A 23,173-nucleotide genomic window follows, 5' to 3' on the forward strand; every position below is an offset into this window, starting at 1 on the left:
CACCAAAACTTTGATTTAGTAGGATCTCATGTCTGTACATGGGTCAACTTTATTACAAAGATAAAGCAATCAATAGTCAACTGGTAGAAAGGAACTCAGTGCATGTAAATACAGACATCTGTACAGTAATTCTAACAAAAGCTCTTAAAAACATATAGGATCAATATTTACAGTGCTACATGGAGAATGAGATGAGGGAGCCTAACCATGTAGTTAAGTTTGTTTTAAGTCAAAACCGAAAATGTATAATAAGGCAAATAATTATAATAAAAAAAACCAACAGTAGTTACAATCGATTGGTCCATCCAAGTCACCTTTTTTTGCCCAAAGAGTTGATTGTCTTAAGTTAAGCCTGTTTTTAAATAAAAACATGAAAACAGGAACCCCCACAGCATCCTTAGTCCAGTAGATGCCATCTCCTGCCCACCCCTTTTTACGCAGTTGACGTGGAGCCATTCCTTCTAGAGACGCTGTCAAAGGGCAGTCCAATCTCCCGGTCATCATGGTCCACGGTGCTGTCGTTGTGCAGCAGCTCATAGCTGGAGTGGCCGTACGAGGCTAGGCCGTTGGGTGCTGAGGCCAGCTTCTCCTCCTTGCGGATGGTCACGGCCAGCGTGGCCAGGCTGACGTTGACGTCCTTGAAGGCGTGGAGCAGGAAGATGCCCACAATGATGGTGAAGAAGCCACTAAGCGTACCGATGATATCGTCCGTGGCCATGTGCTCCCACTCCTTGAAGAGGATGGCCGAGCAGGTGAGCACCGATGTGGTAAAGAACACGTAGTAGATGGGCGTCACCAGCGACGTGTTAAAGATGTCCAGTGCCTTGTTCAGGTAGTTGATCTGCGTGCTGACGCAGGCCACCAGGCCCAGAAGCAGTATCCATGAGAGCGGGTTCCTTACTACCGGCTGGCCGGCGATGGCCTCCTTGATGGCGATGCCCAGGCCCTTGACGCAGGAGACGGACAGGGCTCCGATCACCGAGCAGATGGTGATGTAGACCATGATGTTGGTCTGACCGTGCCTTGGACCCACCACGAACATGAAAATGAGGGCCACGATGACGACACAGGTAGCAAAGAACAGAAAACCTTGGGGGAAAAGGATTGCATCAGGACATGTCACTTCTACATGCTGCACCCACTCCAGAGTTCAATCACCTTTAGCTCAATTTACACAATGTTCCTGAAACTGCCTAACAATCATATGACACGGAGTCACTGTGAATTACCTGGATCAACCATCTTTTTTGCCATGACCTCCAGGCTGCCGATTTCCTCCTCCTGAGGGGCGTGGATGACCATGGTAGTGGAGCCCAGGATACTGAGCAGACACCCCAGCTTGCCGTGGAGATTCAGCCTCTCCGTCAGAAAGTAGGAGGACAGGATTGCACTATGAAAATAACAACAAAAGGCACACCCATTACTCCATGGACCTTGCAACCACATACCGAAGGTATTAGTCACTGGGAGGGGAAAAAAAAGAGGTGCGACACACACCTCACAAGAACACTGAGGGCGCCAAGTGGCGTCACGAGAGTAGCTGGAGCAAACGCGTAAGCAGCAAAGTTTGCAGCTTCACCTGCCCCCACTGTTAAAGACCAAAAGAACAGTTAAAAAAAAAAGAGTAGGCATTATTGGGTACAGCTTCAAACCACATCTATATTGTTCAGTGTGATATGGCATGACAAAAACAACCAGAAGAAGAAAAAAAAAACACTGGAGCAAAACATTGGACATTCTTAAAAGGAAATACTTTCACTTACTTGATAACAAGCCTGCCCACCACAACCATTCTTTTAGGTATGCATGTCCGCCTTGTCCTAGACAAAGAAAAGCACATTTAACTCCTACACCTTTGTTTCTCTCCTGAAATGTTTATGTAACTGGCAAACCCTGTCAAACAGCATTGCTGTTTCACCTGACATGTAAGACATAACATAATAATAATAATGGTTAACTAAAATAAAAATTTCATTGTTGAACTTTGGCCGGTGGAACTGCTGTGAATTTGTTTTATGGTAGAAGAGCAGGAGCTGACATAGCATAACACTGACAATTCCTTGGAGCAATAAAGGATGGTTGCTATAAGGACTGGTGAGGGACTGCAGTAAAGCCCACCGCACCCGGCCATCAACGCTTCAGGAGGTTGCAAAGCAAGCCCGGTCAGTGAAGACATTCTAAATGGCCTCTCCTACCAACAACTCTTAACAGGAAAGCATTTCGGTGTGTATCAACTTCCTATGCCTTACAACAGCCTGAAGTGTTAAGATATTCTGAAGAGTAAGAATGAACTTAAAAATGAATAGTACCTGCTCTCATGGAGCCTTTCCTGGCAAGGCGGAGAAGCCCTTTTTTCTTCAGTATAAAACTTCCACCGATGAATATGCTGGAGCTGATGGCCAAGCCCAGGCCAATGTAGAAGTCATACTTTCCCCGGTCTTGACCCATTGCTATGCTGGATGTGCTGTTACTGTCCGTGCTGTTACGGTCCGTCACATTGATACCCAAACACTGTAGGGGCTGGCCGGTATCGCAGACCTGACCAACTGTAAAGCCTTAAAAAAGACAGTATCAAGAGGTTACCTTCTCATGACAAAAAAACAGAGTTTGAACATAACTCTTTAAACAAATCACATAATTGCAATACAATTTCAACTACTTATAATCACTCACCCATTGAGTAGGTCACATTGCATAGTGTTAAAGTCTGGTTTTCTATAGTTTCGTTCATTGTCAACAGATATATGATAACAAACCCACTATGGTCCCATTATCGTATCTAGAGTAGTACACTCTAGCTGTCTTGATCATTGTCTGAGAAAACCAGGAAGTGACTCTTCCTTTAGTAGCTAGCTACCGAGTAAAATAAAAGGCTAGCGACCCAGCAAATAACATAGCTGAATCTTTCTCAAGACACATACAGGCAATTACACATACCAAAGACACTGCACACAAAACCACTTATTCCAATGGAAGAAAGTCACATGGTTAACATAATTGACATTTCTGGCCTTAACACAGATAAGCGAGTTATTCATTGATTGAAATGAGCGCATAGTTTTGAAACACTAATACTCTCGGACCTACCAAAGGGCACACCTACACCAGTACTTTTACTTCAAAGTATATCCAGAGAAGTTTTAATAGGGGCTCTGGTAAGTTATATCACTGTTGACTGTCAGGCACCAGGAACTGCACATTGATGTTAGCATCAGGCCATCTAATATTATTATCAAGCTAACTTGTCCTACAGCTCATAATAACACTGTACACCGTCTTACCAAAGTCCAATGATATGTGACAGTTAGCGTATGATAAATTATACGATAAATGTGTTGTCAACAGTTTGGCAAAAAAATTAAATTTCCGTCAATGTCTCGTAAGATTATCCCTCACCCAGCAGACTATGGAAAGCTAACCCTTTCAGTAGCATACAATTTCGGAGTGCTAAGATTGCAACTTGCTTAACAGTGTTCATATATGACACTTTCCTTACTAGGCCAGCACGTAGATTCGTAGATAATAAATAATATTAAGAAACTGTGATGTCTAAAGCTACATAGCTTACACGTTCACTTGTGTCGCTGTCTAGTAGTCAGATAGCAGCCACCTTGGTAGCTTTATATCATTAGCTAGCTAACGTTAGCTTCATACTATAATGTTAGCTAGCTGCACAGTAGTTCATGGCATGCATAAACTAATACAGGCTTTAATACAGAATAAATCGTCACTACCTTTAGTGTCCTCGAGGTAAAATAATTAACTGGTTTTGTCCGTAAAAGTATCACATGCTGCTCATTTTGATTTGTTATGAACAGATCAAGCTATGTAGCTTCAGCCCTGCCTTCTTCCTTGGCAAGGTTGACGGGCTGGTCGGATCCTCCTACATGAAGCGACTCAATGCGCAGGTGTGAAAATGCCCAATTTTCATTGGACAGCAGTCCACTTGTAAACATTCTATATTAAAGCATAAAGCCTACTTATTTGGCTAAAGTGGAGAAAGAAGTTATGTAGCCTGATACCTAACTTATGCATAAAAAGCGAAAGAAAAAAAACATTCCGAAAATTATTCACGTGAAGATTACCTTTCTTTCTGGTTAGCCATACAACGACGCTCTTAATATCTAAGGAGGTCTCGGCTTTGGCATAGCCTAGGCCTACCCTAAACTAAGAGATTTAGCATAACTCACTTTCCAGTTCATAAGTATTATCATTAAGTTAGTCCCTCACCTTTCAATTGCTTTCAGTTATGAGTTCAGCTCAAAAGACGGCCATGGACCGATTTTAAAATGTTACCCGTCGAGCTGGGTGAAGACGCTCCTTCTTGCTGTTGTGACGCCTAAAATTACTCTCAATAATGCAAGAGTTAAGCAACACCGTCTAGGCTACAATTTCAGAGTTAGGTGCTGGCGATTCACTTTAAAGCCTGCTTTCTGTCAAAGTATGCTAGTGTAGGCTACTGTCCCCCAAGGAAATAGACCACACGTAAAAATTGTTTTTAATCTCCAAATTTAAACGTGTAAATTCTTTGGGTATGAAGTCCCAAACATACAGATATGGTGCAGGTTAAACCAGTTTCCTAAGGTTTCACAACGGAAGATTTCATCCAAATCAAGTAAAATTTAATTTTTTTTTTTTTATATAGACGAATTACAGTGTACAATCACAGTAGATTATGTATTAATGAATTAATACATGTTGTATATGCATAGCATAATTATAAAAGTACCAAAAATAGCAGCACACTATGATATGCATTGAAATAGGCCTGTGCTTACTTGCAGTTGTTTATGTATTATCAACCAAATTACTTTGTACGTTTAAATATTATGAGCACAGGTTTTTTCAAATACCTGGGACTCAACGTTACAGTTAAACTATATCAAGAACAAATTCAGTGACTATGAAAGCTGTATCACTCAACTTTTTTCAACATTTTCGTTTGTTTCCATGTGAGTAAAGCATCTTGGGAGATGCGCAGCAGTGCAACCCCTATAGACACAGTGGTCAGACCACAAAGCATGCCCAGGCAGTCCACTATGCTGACCGACGTCCACTCTCTAAAGAGAATGGCAGACGCCAAAATCACTGTCGAAGTGAATGTCACATAATAGATGGCCTCAAACATATGAGAGCTAAATCTTTCAAGGGCTCTGTTGATGAAAGTGAACTGAATTAGGATGCTGACTATAAGAGTGCCTAGTAAGCCCAAGAAGAGCATGAAAGCCCTGTTGCTGGCTACAGAAATACCATCAAAGGCATCTTGAGCGGCCAGACCAAGACCTTTGCAGCAGGGTACTGTGAAAGTACCCAAGAGGGAGCAGATGCCAACGTACACCATGATGTTGGACGATCCATAGGCTGGGGCCAACCAACCAATCAAGACGAACAGCAGAACAGCAACCAGTGTGATGTAGACCATGACCACTGCATATTGAAGACAGACATAGAATACAGCTGAAACATGACATGCAGGGTAGACATTGTGATTAACATTGGAACTTTCCCAAAATGGGCTCTATGTAAATCATTCAATTATACAGGCAGATTAACTTCCTGGTCACACTGTACACACTAGGCTATGACAGAAAATTACAGATTACAGGTCTGATGGTATAAGCAAATTATGTGCATAGAGCCAATAGCATTATTAGAATTTTTGCATCAGAAAGTTAATCTAATGTGAAAGGGGAAAAAACATGTAGATCTTTATCGTCCTTGTACAAAAAGAACAATGGAAATGTGTGTTTACCAGGATCCACCAGCCTCTCTTCTAACTCTGCACTTGAGGTCATATTATCAGATTTTGGAGAATGAATGATGAGCACTACAGAACCACAGCAGCAAAGCGCACAGCCAAGTTTCCCCAGGATGTTTAGGTGCTCCTGAAGAACGAAGGAGGCAAGGGTGGCCCTGTGACAGAATATTGGGGTCGGAGGTGGAGTTGACCTTTGGTGTGTGTCTTCATGATAAACGATCATTTTGCAGAACCAGCAAATCAACTCACCCAAAAAGCACTCCAAGGGCTCCAAGAGGGGTGACCAATACGGCTGGGGCCGCATTGTATGCCACAAAATTCCCGATCTGGCCCACCACAGCTATTTAAGGCCATTTGAGGAAATGTGATGATGACACAAGATATTACACGACAAAAGGGTTACACTTTGACTAATGATTAATAAAAACAAAACAAAAACACATGCTGTTGTAATTGTTAGGCTATTTCAAACAAGGTTTCACTCACTTGCAAGAGTACCGATCCACCACACAATATCTGCTAAGTAGGATCCCCCTGAGAATTCACATTGTCAGCTTTTGTAGTTGAACTAGATATTTAGGCTATATACTAAATGCTGCAGCTAATTAACTGATTTTGAGCATACGGTATCTCTTAGCATTTCTGAAAAGCAGGCTAATCAATGTTTTCTATGAATGCCCCAAAACGTTTCTTTAAATAGCCTGGGGAAAACTAGGCTACCTCTTTCACGGGCACGTAAAATTCCCTTTTTCTGAAGCACAAATGTAGATCCATTGATGAAACTGGACAGCACAGCAATCCCAATCCCAAACACCGGCGTGGAGTTGTCGGACAAAAAAGATGCCATATGAGATGTTACAACGTAACAATGCCAATTTCAATAGCCTAGTGATGTTACCCGTGACTGTAAAGCCAGAGAATGCTGTGGTAAAGCTCAGAGGTGCGTGCCAAAAATGAGACAATTTATATACGGTTCAGAAAAGCCATTTCCTGTATCTATGTCACATGGGTTTCGCCAATGCCCCGCCCCTTTAGAAGACTAGCGGCAGGTCCAATGCTACTCACTGCTCCAAAGGGAGTCAACAGGTTATAGTGCAGGGCGATATGTAGCAAAAAAAAGGTGTTTGGAACATTTCATATAGATTTTTGCAAATTATATTTTTTCACTTCTTCAGACCCTATAGTTTGCAAAACTACCTGTTTTCATTTTTTTCCCAGACTGCACAGGTCCAAAATCCAAGATGGCGGATATATCACCAAAAATGGCAAATAATCGCCTTTTTAAACATTTTAAATGGATATATGTTAGGTATTATCATTATATACATACATTTTCTAATAAAATTGAATGACTTAGGTGATAAATATGACCATGGGTGACATGAGATGTCATGATTATCAACCAGTGATGGGTGTAACCACCATTATGCTATTTATTGGCATACCCGGAAAAACACATTGACTGATTAAAGGTTTCCTTCACATAACCTAATAATCATTTGAATAAAAGTAATGTTCTGCACTCACCACAATAGATTAGATTAGAGTAGATTAGATTCAACTTTATTGTCATTGCAGAGTACAAGTATGAAGACAAAAAAATGTGGTTTGCGTCTAACCAGAAGTGCAAAAAAGGAGAAAATTGCAATGTGATATACAAAGTATAGACAGGTGGTGCATAGACAGGTCAAGAAATATAGTGCAGTGTAGACAGTAGTAGTCCTTGTTGTCCCTGTCAAGGTTGCCATGGTCGTGGACACCTCAACAGGCACAGGCAAGGAGGCATTGGACCGGGGGTGGGGGGGCTTAGTTGGTTGGTTGTCACTGGGATGGAGAGCTAGAGTTCAGCTGCAGGAAAGAAGCTTCCTCTGAACCTGCTGTGCGCCTTATGCAAGCATCACTTGCCCTGGATGGCCTCAATGGAGGGGAGTGAGCAAATGGTGATGCGTTGGGCAGTTTTCACCATCCTCTGCAGTGCTTTTCGGTCGTAGGCAGAGCAGTTGCCATACCAAACTGTGACACAGTTGGTAAGGATACGCTTGATGGTGCAGGGGTAGAAGTTCACCAGGATCTGAGGAGGCAGGTGGACTTTCTTTAGCCTCCTCAGATAGAAGAGACGCTGGTAAGCCTTCTTGATCAGGGTAGAGGTGTTGAGGGTCCAAGAGAGGTCCTCAGAGATGTGGACACCCAGAAATCTGAAGCTGGGGATACACTCCACTTCAGTCCCATTGATGAGAATAGGTGTGTGTGCTAGCTTTAGACTTCCTGAAGTCCACAATGAGCTCTTTGGTGTTCAATAATTCTGTTGCAGGACAGGACTTGCCGGAAATTGTGGGAACATATGAATTTGTTGATTATATGCAAGCCTAATGCTGTCCACTACAGCTAAGTCTGCCTTCATCATGAATTGTGACTGGTTTCAGAAACAGCATCCTCTGAACAATCTACAGAGTAGCTCAGTGCAATTAACACACACATTATAGCATCTTAATAGATGGCATGGCTGTTGTGCAGGAGATGGTTGTCAGGAAAAGTGACATAAACTGTTGCCATGATCTGGCAGAATGCTTCTTTGAAAATGTTGAAAGTAAGGCACGAGGCTACAATGACTTATTATTTAACAACTATACCATCACAAACTCCAAGAAAGACAGGACGAGACAGGTCCATACAATGGGAAAAGCACATGATAAGGGATAAAAAATACAAGACTCCACACCAAAGACTTTAAAGCTTTCCTGGGATCGAAGGAAACCAAAGCCAACCTTGCTCATAAAGCTGTTGAACTATGTAAACTGCCAGTCACAGTTCACACACACAAAGGTGGCAGTAACAGTAAGTAATTTTGGCAAAACCCCACATATCTACACGTCACACAGATGTATTGGTGCTTGACCTTCGCAGGGTACCAGACATCAACAAAGACAGTGTCATTATCATAGCCACTGGAGAACGTCGACAAAAGATACATCTCAACCTAGAAATCTTGACGCACCCTAGCAGCAGCAAATGTAATTTGCAGCCAGGGTAGTCTAGCAACTCTCCGTTGGCTTGTGAGGTGGAAAAACCAAACTTCGGTCAGGCCAATCACATCGTGTATACAGTCGGTGGACCTATCGGGTATCCTATTGTATCCTATCCTATCAGGAAATTGAAAGTCAACCGTTTGTCCCGCCATTTACTGTTTATCCCGTGGGAAAGGAAAGGTTTCTGTTTCAAGTCAATCAAGTCATGATGGTGTCATTAACACACTTTAGGCTTGTAGTAGGTCCTCATCCATCTCCAGACGTGTTAGTGGATGTGAGAAATTTGTGTGCCAGCTCCTCAAAACATGGTTTTCACACAGCTAAAGCCCTTCGGTGGAACATGTTTAAAACTCTAAAACCCAACAAGGGAGTGGAAAAACTCGGGAACTAGGGAAATCCCATCTCTATGATTGCCCTACCATCGCCTATTGCTGTCCCCATGCTCGGATTCCTGCCCGCGCAGCCTAGCGACCCACTACTTGCCCGATGACAACTCCTAATTCCTATGGACAATTCATCCATAGGACTATTTGAACTTAACACTAAATAGGATTCATGCATTATCATACTGGTTATGTAACCATCCAACCACTTTGTAACATATACCTCAGGTGGCTCTAAATACCATGTTCTATTCTCTGTATATAGACCTTACTGTCCTGTAACTGACCCCAGGCAGATGGGTCAGGCCCTTGAGTCGTGGATCTGCTTGAGGTTTCATCCTATATGTTTCTCCAATTCTTGTGAGTTTTTCCTCGCCCCTGTCTGAATGTTTAACACTCTGTAAAGCGCCATGAGACATGTGTAATGTTTTGACGCTCTATAAGTGAAATTAAATTGAAATTGAAATTCTGAGAGCACACAGGTAAGCAAATGTTTGGGCACAAGCTACAGTGCTTGCTCCAAAGATTCTTAACTCACTATCACTGGGATGGAGACAAATTGTTGATGGGCAATGGGCTCCTGTTCTGTCCAAACTTCCACCAGCACCAGAGGCTGTTGTGGAACTTGTGAAGTGTTGTTGTCTTGCCAGCCAATGCAGTAGAAGGTGTTCTTGGAAGAGTAACAACTTACCATTCACGCAACTTTGCAAGTGTGAAGGCTCTGAGGACATGTGCACCAATATTAAAAAGACAGTGACAGTGGTGAGGATAAATACTTGAAAGACAATGTTTTGTTGAACTCTTCAATAATGAAACAAGATGCAGATTTTTTTTTCTTTTTTCATTTTTTTCCATTTTTTCTCCAATTTTTTTTCTGTGGGTTATGATTATTTCATGTCCCCTGAAACGTGGTGGTAGAAATATCTATCCAAAGCAGTTGATCTGTGCATGTCATGATCAACTTGATTCTTTGATATGGAAACCAAGTTGTAGAAATTTGTTGCAATTTCAAAACTCGGGAACGGCTTACTGTAGGCCTACAGAAGAATGCTTCATGTTGTCGTGTCCGGTAAGGTCTGCTGTTTATTCTTGTGGTTTGCCCTGTATTTGAGTGACGCGTTTGTGAGATAGGCCTATACCATCGAGAGTAATGGGTGGAGATGGTGGAAGCGTATTGTGCAGAATGGAAATATGCTGAAATGTCATGTGTCCAATGTTAATTTTGTCGGGAACCGTTTATCATAGCACCTAGCCGCTAATATCATTGGAAAGCTCCACTTCCGCTCTTTCATGTGCCATCTGTGTGATTTATGTGAGATAAGTATTCCGTGAGCAATTCAACAGAGAATAATGGATGTGAATTTGGACGCATATTATTACTGTATAATTTATAGGGGGGGCTTTTGATCATCTTAGGTTGGCTTCAGCGCCCCCAAAATAGGCCTAACGACGTCCCTGGAATGCGATCGCACAGAGATGGATAATGAATGTTGTTTAAGATTAAATTACAATGCCAGACACCTTCAGATATGAGAGACCCCCTCAGATATTTGACTTTGTTGTTGTCATGGGAGCCAGTACTCACTCTAAGGGAGCTCGGCTCCATCTGGCTCCCACATAATTCGAGTAGCCTACTGGAAAACTCTTTCACAGGCAGATAAATTTCCCTTTTTCTGAAGTGCAAATGTACAGTCATTGATGAAACTGGACAGCACTAGCCTAGAAATCTAGACGCACCTTAGCGGAAATTACATTTGCTGCCCGGGCTAGCAACTCTCCGTGGAAATGCATGGATTCCAATTGCTGCTACTGGAAGCAACTGGAATCCATACATCTCCACGGAATTATTTTTGGAATCTGATCCCTTATCATACCTGTTCATTCGTACTCGTCGCTCGACTTATTGTGACTAAATTCAAGATGAAGGTTAACGGTAAACTTCCCGAAGGTACTGTCTGTATAAATCATCTTGTAAATAAACTACCAGTGCTTTTTCAAAGTTCTCAAAGTCTCGTTTTAAATGTCAGGGCCCTCGGAAGTCTACCAATGAAGTGTGGAGCTACTTTGAGCCTCTTAAATGGTGTAAACAGTCATTTATTTGCATGGCTAGGCCGATGCCCGAGGCACCCCCATCGAAAACCTGTTGGTAGCATCGGCTAACTAGCGCCAGATTTCGGAGTGCAGGGGACAAGCCGAGATGAGCTATGAGACAAAAGTTCACACTCGGTACCATGTTTCAACACACTAGGTCAATATCACACCAAACTTCTCCTTTAACCTCAAACACAACTGTTAAAGGAGATTTGAAAAAAATTATGATGACAGAATACAACTAAAACTTTGATTAACGTGATTAATAAAATACAAAATACAGAAAGCATACTGTTGCAATTGATAGGCTCAAACAAGGTTTTCACTCAAGTGCAAGTGTGCTGCTCCCCCACACAATATCTGATAAGGAGGATCTCCTGAGATTTAGGATAAAAAATAGATGTAACCCTTGGTTTAGTCATGATCTAGGTCAGGGGTTCCCAAACTTTTCCACAACAAGGCCCCCCAAATACCACTAGGTTCTGGCCAAGGACCCCCTTGATGTGTTATTAAACCCATCGACAATACTACAGCTAATGTAAAAATACATTACGCTAATCCTAATAAATATTTTAGCCACAAGCACTTCGCGATGGAGCATACAGTGTGTAAAAATTGCATTTGGGGCTTTCTGCTATGAGAGCTATCACTCTACTATTATTCACAGTCATCATCATGGAAAATATAATGTTCAGATATGCAACAAATTATTATAATGGCATTGTATAACAACCCTCATATTAATATGTATATTTTACATTTTTCAAATGTATTTATTTGTTGCTTTTATTTTTCCTTCCAACTTGCTGAGGCCCCCCTGGCACCCCATCGCGGCCCCCACTTTGAAAACCACTGATCTAGGTGATATTATTTCTCAAAGAAACAAAGCTTGGGCATTGGCAAGATCCACTGGTAGTTTTGGAAATTGGCAAACATTTAGACATCTTAGAAATACACTTACTTTGTGAAAAGGGCTAAATCTACCTATAATTTAAACAATCTGTCTGACTGTGGTAGCAATCCAGCGAAATTCTGGAAAGTGATTAAGTCACTTAAAGGTGTTTATTCAACCACTCTAAAGTGGTAAATGAAAAAATGGAGATTTGTAATGCTTTTAATGATTACTTTATCAAATGTGGTACTCTATTTGACCAATTTAATAATGTGGATATGGCACCAGAGACACAAGTCCATTTCAGTGTCACTAGTCCTGAAGAAGAGAGGTTTTTATTTTAAGATAGGCCTAATAACCCTTCCTTCTCATTTAGACCAGTAAACCAATCTGAGGTTCTCTATGAACTGTGTAATTCCAAGTGTATGAAAAGCTCTCTGGGTGCAGATCAGTTAGACCCATATCTCTTAAAGATTGCACCCCCTGTCATTGCTGAACCTTTAACTCTTTTTTTTTTAATTTAACATTCTGCTCTGGTTCTATTCCAGAAGTCTGGAAATCAGCCCTAGTGACCCCTTTACATAAAGTAGGAGACCTAAAGTGATTTGAATAACTATAGGCCAATCTCCAAGCTTCCATGTTTAGCGAAGAATCCTTTGTAAATGAACAGCTTCGTTCCTTTTGTCATCATATTAAGTCCTTATCAATCTGGGTTCAGAGCTGGCCACAGCAACTGCTGTAGTAAATGATATAAGCTACTGTTGTTGACAATAAGAAACATTGTGCAGCTTTGTTTATTGACTTGTTAAAGGCTTTTGACACTGTTAATCACAGGTTACTTCTTAAAAAAACTAACCTCTTTTGGTCTAGATGAAGTTTCCTTTAAATGGTTTCAGAACTACCTCTCTAATAGAACACAGTGGGTAGGTGTGACAGGATCAACCTCAGAGCCATTGAGACTAAATAATGGTGTTCCACAGGGCTCAATTTTGGGACCACTGTTGTTTACATTGTATATCAATGACATCTGTGCTTCAATAGAAAATTGTAAAATGCATTTATATGCAGATGACCACAATTCTTTATGCCTATGCACCAGTGTCATATCTTCAATGTGCATTTGATTGTGTGCAGAAATCCTTGAAAGATCTTAAACTGGTTCTTAATGAAGCAAAAACAAAATGCCTATAACATTTGTTCCCTAAATGGGGCACAAATTGAGCAAGTTTCTCAATGCAAATATCTGGGCATTTGGCTAGATAACAAACTATCATTTAGAACACATGTGCTTGATCTCACAAAAAAGGTAAAAACTTTACAGGATTAGGTCTTGCTTCTCTTTAGAAAGCAGAATGACCATTATTTAAGCAACTATAATGTCAGTCCTACTATATGGTGACATTGTGTATATGCATGCAGCCCCTTCCACTCTGAAATCACTTGATGCAGTCTACCACAGTTCACTACGTTTTATAACTGGAGATGGGTTCAAATCTCATCACTGTAAATTATACCAAAATGTAGGATGGTCTTCCCTCTATAATAGGAGTGAAAGGCACTGCCTCCTTTTTCTTTATAAGGCATTACTTAAAATTAAATCTGAATTTGGTAAATTCATCTAATAAATGGAACAAATTGCAAGAGTTATTGCAATTAGATAGGTTTGTGTCACTAGACCAATTCAATGGTATGATTAATGATATGGCTGTTGCACAATGTTCTTGCTTTGACGGATATTTAGACCTTTAATATCATTATTATTATTTATACATTCCCCTTCTTTTCTTTCTATTTATTATTATTATTATTATTTGCCTTTTGTATCTTTTATTGTTCTTGTTTTGTTGTTTTGATTATTGTTGTTGCTTTGTAACTCAGGGCATTGCTGTAAAAGAGCTTGATGCTCAGTCAATTTCTCCCTGAATAAAAAACGGTTGATAATGATGATGAAATCAGGTCAGATCAGATATAACGTAATAAACCAACCCTAACCAACCAATACGTCACAATGTAATAACCAACCAATACCTTAATACGTTATTACGTTATTGGCAAAAGGTTATTACGTTATTGGTTCAGACATGTTATTACATTATTGGAAGTTTACACCATCTGCTTTTTTACATTAAAAACAAAATTATTACATTATTAGCAGTTATTGTGTTATTGGCTGCTACAACTGGCACATACAATTCCCCTTCTCCTCTGAGGCACAGATGTAAACCATTAAATCTTTACACTTACCCCCCTATTTTGCTCAAAATTGTACACCGCCTACTAACAATGGCCCTCTTTCCACATACTTTGACTTATATTCAAGTGCTTGACCTCTTTTGAAAGTAGAAGCCTTGTAGATTATTTTTGCACCAATAGAGTGACTGTGTGATGAACTGTCAGAGGGTAGAATGATAGTTTTTTTAGGCGGTTTTGTACATCTCTGGAAACGACCACATTCTGCCCTCTTGGTCATTTATTTTGTCTGGGAAACACAACTGAGGCCCAGTTGTAGATCAATATAGAATGAAATATGAGTACTTTAGACCATTATTTGCCAAGGTACGCTCATGCGTTTTGTAAAATGCCCTATGGAAACTCCCCATAGGACTTTTGGTTACCCAAAATGCATACTGACAATAAAAGGCTTACTGTGTGGCAACCTCTTGGTGTAGAAGCATAGTCCTGGTCTCAAATGAAAGGTAACACTCAGAGGTTTCTTGTAGACTATTTGGAATGTATGTCAGAGGTTCAGATATAGAATGACTACACAGAATATGGAATAATTACACAAAACTCTCTATGTTTACATTTTCTTTGTTGGTTCAATGGGTGTGTATAAGATGGACTATACATCTGCACAACTAATATTGGATAAAACAACATGAATATTCAATTTCTATGGATTCCTGTGAATATTTCAGTACCCAATATGCAGCATCTACTTATTGCTAAGGATACACACTGCAGCTAGAAGGTAGGGAAGCACCAAAGGGGGGAGGGCATTTTTTATACAAATTAATTGAGACATAGTAAGATTAATCTGACAATGTAAAGCACTATACAGATTGTTAATGAAAAAGGTTGTCATATATGGATTCCCAAGAGTCCAAGCTTTCAAATGGTGTATAATGTTACTATGCTACATAGAAATATGGTGCATACAATTGATTTAGAATGTTGGGGGGAGGTGTTTTATCTACCGCTCTGGGTGGGGGGCACTGCACCTGCAGTGTATTAACTACTAAACTAATCAGCAACTACACCCTTGTCGTAGTGGCTGTTGTGACTTTGTTGTGCCGTCATGGGTTTTACTGTGGTGTGCAGTGGCTGAATTATGTTGTGGGAATCAGACAAAGTGTGTGTCTATGTGTGTGTGCGTGCACAATACACATGCACCTGCATTAGACTACTTCCTCTATTACTGTTACAAACAAGAAATGCAATGCACAAAATGCAATGCATGAAATTAATGTATTAGGCCTATCTTTAGGCCTGTTTTGCTGGAGTATGTGATTGACCAGATGTGTTTTTATTTTTGAAGCCTATTATTTAATTTTTCCAGTTACTATCCATTCATTCATTATTTCAAGTATATCTGATCCTGAATTTCCCTCTTCGGGATCAATAAAGTATCTATCTATCTATCTATATATCTATCTATCTATCTATCTCGATCCTATCTATTCTTATGTGTTATGGTTTGTATAATATTGTTTTATTTCCATTAGGCTGTTGATTAATTTGACATTATTGTTTATTATTGATATTCCCCTTAATATAGTTGTACCATGTCATTTTTTTTTATATTATTGATTGAATGGACATTATTGTTTATTATTGCTTTTAACCTCATTTTCATTGCTTATTTTTTATTAGGCTATTGATTAAATTGACATTGTTGTTTATTATTGCTATTCTCCTTATTCTAGTTTGACCAACATTCTAATCTGTTCCCTGTTATATTCTAAATATTATGTTGTTTTTGTATTTGTGTGTCGCTTTGGACAAAGGCGTCTGCAAAATCCCATAACCATAACCATCTTGAAGGACCTAGGCCTATATGGACCTTGTCTTACCGCACACAGCCTCTAGATGGCAGTTCCTTACCATCCAAATACAAACTTTTTAGGAGTATAGGCTAACTGAGGTTCAGATATGTAGTCATATTGTCAGAACAACAACAACAAAAAATGCATCATGTCAGCTGAGCAGTTATCTAGGCCTACGTTGATTTCATTTTCTTTGCCATGTAGGACTATTAGCTATATTTAGGTATAGGCATGGTTGTGCAAGCATATGCAGCTATATTTGCTATTTATTTGCAGCTAACTTGAGTACTGGCTGTACAACATGTTACAGATAAGCCTCCTCCTTAATTATAATTCTGTGCCATAGTTTTATTAAGTCTATTTATTTTATTATAAGAATTAAACAGAATTGTCCTGCCTTGTCCTCCTAACCCTATGGGAACAACGCTTAATGCTACTATAAACAGCTAATAATGACAATAAGGCTTTCCAGTTTTCTATAGTAGGCTATGTAGTTTAACTACATACATCTGGCATGCCCACGAATTCTGTCACGCAAGAGTGTGTGTGACCCTAAACAACTCAATTACAACCTTAAACATTTGAATCCACGCTACCCGATATTCTCCCATAGCCTACAGGCTGCAACAAAGTTACTCGAGAGAGTTCCATGAAAGTTAAATCGCTTAAGATTAGGCTACTGCGCAAATAATAGGTGCAATATTAATGTAATTGAGGCAGGTCTACAGCTATGTACATTGGTAGCGGAAGGTTAGGCTACAACAACTGCTTAAGTGCAAAATAGGCTGGAGCTGAGCCATGGTTTACATCTACCAACACTTATAATTTTTGCTTGCGCTTTGATAATCACCTATCTGCATTGATGGAATGGAGAAAATAAAATATATGAAGGCGAGTAGCTTTTTTGATCACACCCTTTGCAGAGTCCCTGTAGTAGACGCGATTGGGTGGCCCCTTCTCGGTAAAAACTGGCAAAAAGACGTCATCTGTTTCCATGCCTGACTTCTTTGGCTCGTCTAAATGTCAATCATACTATACAATATGGCCGACGTTAAAATGCAGCACATCTTGTAAGTGGACCGAAGGGACAGGAATAGAATCAGCCGAAGTAAAGGTAATATTGTCTTTTATGGATAACATGTAGACACCACTTTAGAAGGTTGCAGTGAAGGCATCCAGTGATGAAAAACGAATGCGCTAGATTGTATGCTTGTTTTCCATCCTTGTTAGCCCACAGCTGGTTAGCGCAGTTTGGTAGCCAGCTGGCTAGCTATGTAACTTAGCAGTCATAGCTACAGTAGCACTAAGGGGTTGGAGCTCTATGGAGCTTGGTTAGCTACCAAAAGGTTCAGCAGCAGAATAAACAACATAGGAGCCTTGTAGCTAGCTAACGTAAGCTAATTACCTGAAAGCTTGTGCACAGGTTAAGATCACTGACTGTAGAGTCACACACAGTACTAGTTAATTGATACTTGAACGAAATACATTATATTTAGAACAGTTCAAACCTTCACGCTCTGTGAGTCGTATGTTGGCTAACGTTAGTTTGCTAGGATAGTGCTAGCTAAATAATTTAACATGACAGCCATCCCGTGGGTGAACCATTATGTGAAGCTTTGGGTCAGTAGTGTCAGGCTTGGATAGCTTGGATAGCGTCTTGTCATTGTTGGTTTATCGACAGCATTCATCACGAATCGCAGGCACGAGTAAATATGTTCAGTGAACACGATTTGGCTCTCTCTGGTGGCATCGATACCTGCAAAAGCATAGGTTTTTAAGGTCTAAGCTATGCCAGTGCTTGGTTGCTCGCCACCTAGCAAACTCAGTTGTCAGCTGCCATGCAATGAATGGATAAAAACGATTAGTCATTCGATGCGCTAATCATAATTACACTTACAGAAAAGCATAACTAACGTTACATTTTAGTTACCACAGGTGATCCTTTACTTGCTTCTACCATTAACGTTACTTCTACGTAGAAGCAGCAAGTTATCTAGCCCCTTGATGTAGTGGAATCGAAGTCACATTCAGGCTAGCAACAGCATTCTACATGATCGGAAATTATTATTAATCCTGGCTACATTAAATAACCGATTTTGATCTGCCAATTCTAGAAAGGTAGCAGTGCTTATATGTTGTTTTTGCCATTATAAACCTGAAAACGTGTTAATGTTTGTCTCTATGCTAAAATGTACCTGTCTTGTATAGGACAGGCTGCATTGGCAGCCAGGAGAGAAGGGGGAAAGATGCCATCTCCATCTTTTTCCCTGGATGCTCAGCTGCGTTTCCATGACAAATGGCTGAAGATAGATTTGCAGGTAAGTTTATTTCTTTTAATAGCTATGACTAGATGCATGTCATTATTTGAGAAGGAGAAGCAAGCTTGGTGACCATTTAGTTATATTATTGAGGTTTATTTGGGATAATAACATGGTGACATTGCACTGTCCTTGATTTCCTTGTTACTTTAGACATAAGTCTCTGTACACATCAAAAAGTAAGACAGCCCAATAGCATAGCTTCATGTTGCAGATGCACTATTTGACATGTAGACTCAGCAGATACTTGAGATTGCTGTTGCTTAACACAGATGTTCTTATCTTATGGCTTGCTTTCTTTGAAGTGAGTCCTTATGATGAGCTTAAGTGATTGCCTCTTACTTCGGTTCCACAAACAGCTGTGACTGAACCTGTTTTGCTCCTTCACTGAATCAGTCAATGAAGTTAGGCTTTGAAAATAATGATTCAGTTGACCCATCACAATATGGTAGGCATGCTTATGCCGGAGCTTGTTGCCATGGTAGTGAGAAACACACAGTGCTCTCCATTGCTGGCCAGACTGTCACCATTGGAAAGTCAGCAAAACAAATGTCTCTTTATACAGACTTGTTGACATCCAGCTGACGAGTTGTTAAGCTGCCCTCTTTACACAATAGCAAAAAAAAAAAACTAGCACATAGAACAACAAACCATTTAATCGCCCTCATGGGAATGTGAACATCCGAATGACCGGATTAAAAATGCGCGCCAACTTTATGGAAGAAGAAAGGAAGAAAAAAATCATAATACTCAAAAAGGTAGCTGAGAAATATGTTTGTTGTTGTTACGATGCTGGTTAACTTGGTAAATAAACAACAAATTTGGAGAATCCAATCAGAGCTTTGTCCAAATCTGCTGTGCTTTTGATGACATTGTGAGACACCTTGACAGCCATAAGTGCAGGTGTGCCTCTGGGTACCGGATCACCAAAGCACTGTCATCTGGTCCATCCTATGTTTCATAGACATGTGTTCGTGGAAGCTGTTGTTGAGAAGCCTATATTAAAAAACAAAACAGCTTAAGTGGAAAGGTCATCTGACTGCCTTGTACTTGGATGAAGGATAGTTTACTGATTGCTTATTGCTGACTGTTGAATAGTAGCCTACTTACTGAAGCTGATTCTGTTGCCCAATGGCCAGTTTGTTAGCAAAGGCATGTTCACTATGTCAGGGCACACTGTCTCATTGCGATATACTCAGTCTGCTACTTGGCAACCAGAGCCATTATCTCCTTCTCTCTAGAGATATGTTAAATATCATGTCTGCCTGTGAGCCTGTTTGCTCAGACATTTGACTCTATTGCTCAAAGATTCCATTAAATGTTTGTTTCCATATTTAATTTTTGTCCAGATTGCACCACCCATAGGCGTACCAATATGGGTGTCATGTATAATGTTGATGACACTTGACACTCTTGGAAGGTCACAGGTTACTTTTCTTATGTTTGTCAATAGTTCTTCTAGGCTATATGATGACATGAAGTGCATGTTGTGTTTGTGCTTGATGGAAACTGGGATGCCTTGTTGGATGTGCTGTTTTGTGATATGATCTGCAGTAATAATCTCTCAAAGGTCACATGAGCTGCTTGCTTCAGAGCTGACTTGGTGTAACCCCTGGTAGTAGCCTAAGTCGTTTTCCAGTATTGTATCAGAGGTGCCTGAGGTCTGTTGAAGAATTGGCTTTTTGAAGAACACATTGTTTTTTTGTGATTAGCCTCTAAATGGCAATTGAGTGAAATGGCTTGTAAATACATCTAAATGTAATGTAGTAGTAGTAGTAAGTCTAGTTTATTGGCTTGGATCAACTACTGTACGTTCTTTGAAACCTGTGATGTTGGAAAGCTTTCCTCATAAAGATACATTGACGCATACACTATTATTGTGCTGTGATACTTCAAACCTAACCATGGGAAGCATGCTCTCATTCTGCCTCAAACCTTCAATAATGCCTTCACTGTAAAATAACATCAAGTTGGCAATGATTTAGTAGAATATGCAAAGCTTTTGTCAAAAGGTAATATTTTGTCTATATGCTATAAGCATGTGGGCCTAGTCTGTCCATAGATGGAGTAAATAACCAAAGAGGTTTGAAATCTAATCTAAAGAATTTGGCTACTGGCCTGGACAGTTTAACAAGTTGCCATGGAATTTCAAGGTTTACAGCTTGTAGGCTACTTGATGCTTTGGTCTTTCAATCTTTTCTGGCATTATTCCAGGGAGTCAGGCTTCAGTCTTTTAAAGACCATAATGTGAGCAGAATGTTGTCCTGGAAAAAAAACAGATATTGCAGTTTGATAATAGTGAACACTTTTCATTCTCTAAACTGCAGTGCCCTGCAAAATCATGTGATTAACATATTTCTTATTGTTTGAGTGCAAAGGTTCTCTCTTCACAAAACGTCCCCTTCTAGGCTACCAATGGTAGTTGAAGGTGGACCATAATTGTCTCATCATGTCAGCTAAACTCGTGTGTTTTGTTATGTCAGCTAAACCGAAACCAGCTATGAATCCCCCATCAGCCTCAAAAAATCAATCCAAGCACCAATGCACACAACCGTGATGCTGCACAGCTGGTCGGGTTCCCCTGCTATAGTCTGAGTGAATTCAGAGTTGATAAGTGTTTGAATGACACTGGTGTTGTAATGTACACTGTAAACTGTAAAAGATGAGGGTTCTTTCTCAGTCAGTGTGCTCTGTTACAGGCCCAGTAAGAACAGTAAAGGCGTATTTGAGGATTAGATTTAGGCCCATATCAGACAAGCTGCATGGGACGGATTACTGTTATGAGCTGAGCTCTGCAAGGAGGCTAAGGAGGTCTGCAAAGAGACTTTCTTTTCAGGAAGCCTCCCCCCCCCCCCAATATATCTGTGTGTGTGTGTGTGTGTGTGTGTGTGTGTGTGTGTGTTTTATTAAGTCCAGTTGATGTGTGATGTAGAAGTACAGTGTGTGTGTGTGAATGTCACATGCGGAGAACAGTAAAGTCTCTTCAGTATGCTAAGCAGGAGCTTTTTATGATTCCAGAGGCCATGTGAACATTGTTTTTCTGTGATGTACTGTATCCCCCCCCCGGCATTTTCAAAGTCCTTGTGATATTTCCCCCCTCGTTGCCTTTTTTCATGGCTTGCGTTATATGAACTGTGTCCTGATTGTGAGGCTGGCTGACGGATGCATCTGCCTTTCTGTGTTCCAGCGCGCCTTCTCTCCAGAGGGGCTCACAGAGATGTGGAACGAGATGGTGAAGGACGAGGAGATCGTCTTTGATGGAGAGGAGTCTGCTCACCCAGGTAAGAACTGCATTACCCACAATGCCCTGATAATGCTTATGAATATTATCTGCTCTCATCACCTTGAATCTTCCTATGGTGAAGGAAAACTTGAAAAACATGTTTGTTATGTTTTTAGACTTGAATTGCATGTTTTTTTGAGTGGGTAGTTCAAGGTGAGTATTCCCTTGAGAATGCTAATACTGGATCTTGTCCTCTCTCTCTCTCTCTCACTCTCACTCTCTCTCTCTCCCTCTCCCTCTCCCTCTCTCTCTCCCTCTCCTCTCTGTGGTTTCCTCAGAGGACTGTGCTGACTGCCTTGGCACCCAGAAGAAGGATGACTCCAATGACCGTGACAAGAAGGAGGATGAGGAGGCGGTGGCCTCATCTGTCCATCACTCCATCATTGAGATGTGGGACTGGGGGCGGCAGCCAGGTGGGTGGAGGCTCGCGCTCTTGCATCATACCTCTGGTGGGTGGGAGGGGTTTGGTGGGACGTGGGTGCAGCTTTGGCACAGAAAGTGCTGAGTCGGACCGAGTGCTGATTCGGGGTTTCTGATTCTCTGATGACCTCCAACATCGTGGACAGGTCATGTGCTTATGGACTAGAGAGCAAAAGTGTATCTCTCTTGTTAGATGATTGATGTAAATGCTGGACATTAGGAAGACAAAGGAGAACACACACACACACACACACACATACAGACACACACACACTTGGGCTGTTTTTTGCTCATAGCACTGGTGGCTAGAGGCTGATGGTTTTGTAGCACAATCTACAAAATGTCTAGCATCGGTACGTAGTTACAAACACCTCGTCTGGCTACACTCTAAAAAACATTTTACATAAGGTGTCACTGGTGCTAATCTAATCAGCACAGACTGATATCTGTGTAGCATGTGCTACCAATATGCACTGTACAGCCCAGACACACACACACACTCTGTTTAGATTGGATGATTGCTCCGGGTCCCAAATAGCATGAGCCTCAGGTGGACAATCTCAGGGAATCTTCTTCACATAGACTGTGTGACCGCGCGTGTCAGTCTCGGCACTGACTCCTGAAATATCCTGACCTGGTTCATGAGAGAGAGAGAGAATCTGCCTGACCCCTGCCTCCGTTCCCATCCCTCCATCCCTCCCTCCCTCCCTCCCTCCCTGTCTCTCTCTCCCTCATCTCATCTCATCTCATCCGTGCTGGGCTTTCACTTTCTGTCGGACGTACCGCTCGCTTTCCTTCGCCCGAGTCTCGCGTGCCAGACACCTGCAACTGACACTTCTGGGCCACCACCACCACCACCACCACTGTCGCCACGCCATCAGAGTTTCCATCATAATTCACACCCCCAGCTCCTCATCTTCTCACCCGCAGCACCTGAGGACCTGGGGGCCTCTGCC

At 41.0% G+C, this 23,173-nt stretch overlaps 3 protein-coding genes across 14 annotated transcripts in view; 1 reads left to right on the forward strand and 2 right to left on the reverse strand.

Moving 5' to 3' along the window:
* Positions 1-9: 9 nt before the first annotated feature.
* Positions 10-4,319, reverse strand: nipa2 (NIPA magnesium transporter 2). 3 transcript variants are annotated; one of them, XM_076278560.1, is made up of 6 exons: positions 4,231-4,319; positions 2,310-2,555; positions 1,764-1,820; positions 1,498-1,588; positions 1,230-1,390; positions 10-1,089 (listed from the first exon to the last, which is right to left on the reverse strand). In XM_076278560.1, the coding sequence occupies exons 2-6, from the start codon at positions 2,446-2,448 to the stop codon at positions 434-436; spliced, it is 1,104 nt and encodes a 367-aa protein (XP_076134675.1). In that variant the 5' UTR covers positions 2,449-2,555; positions 4,231-4,319; the 3' UTR covers positions 10-433. The 3 variants fall into 3 exon arrangements, with proteins under 3 accessions (XP_076134675.1, XP_076134674.1, XP_076134673.1); XM_076278559.1 differs by lacking the exon at positions 4,231-4,319 and adding an exon at positions 3,735-3,897; XM_076278558.1 differs by lacking the exon at positions 4,231-4,319 and adding an exon at positions 2,674-3,433.
* A 313-nt stretch (positions 4,320-4,632) lies between these two features.
* On the reverse strand, positions 4,633-6,744 carry nipa1 (NIPA magnesium transporter 1). Its single transcript, XM_076278561.1, has 5 exons — positions 6,479-6,744; positions 6,245-6,292; positions 6,008-6,098; positions 5,753-5,913; positions 4,633-5,427 (listed from the first exon to the last, which is right to left on the reverse strand). Exons 1-5 carry the CDS (start codon positions 6,603-6,605, stop codon positions 4,916-4,918), a joined length of 939 nt encoding a protein of 312 aa, XP_076134676.1. The 5' UTR covers positions 6,606-6,744; the 3' UTR covers positions 4,633-4,915.
* A 10,495-nt stretch (positions 6,745-17,239) lies between these two features.
* The window catches only part of herc2 (HECT and RLD domain containing E3 ubiquitin protein ligase 2), an 86,994-nt gene continuing 81,060 nt past the window's right edge, over positions 17,240-23,173 (forward strand). For 8 of the 10 annotated variants that reach the window (XM_076278563.1, XM_076278569.1, XM_076278568.1 and 5 more), the window contains exons 1-4: positions 17,240-17,310; positions 18,405-18,514; positions 21,702-21,795; positions 22,076-22,210. In XM_076278563.1, coding sequence (XP_076134678.1) covers positions 18,443-18,514; positions 21,702-21,795; positions 22,076-22,210 — 301 coding nt within the window. In that variant the 5' untranslated portion in view covers positions 17,240-17,310; positions 18,405-18,442. Of the gene's footprint in view, positions 17,311-17,863; positions 18,315-18,404; positions 18,515-21,701; positions 21,796-22,075; positions 22,211-23,173 lie in introns of those variants that run through there. The other 2 variants (XM_076278565.1, XM_076278564.1) reach the window with 2 other exon arrangements.

This window comes from Alosa pseudoharengus, unplaced genomic scaffold (genome assembly GCF_046254945.1).
Source record: "Alosa pseudoharengus isolate Yale_2024_CS ecotype anadromous, Long Island Sound unplaced genomic scaffold, YU_APseudo_1.1 YU_APseudo_1.1_scf_11, whole genome shotgun sequence".
Taxonomy (NCBI): domain Eukaryota; kingdom Metazoa; phylum Chordata; class Actinopteri; order Clupeiformes; family Clupeidae; genus Alosa; species Alosa pseudoharengus.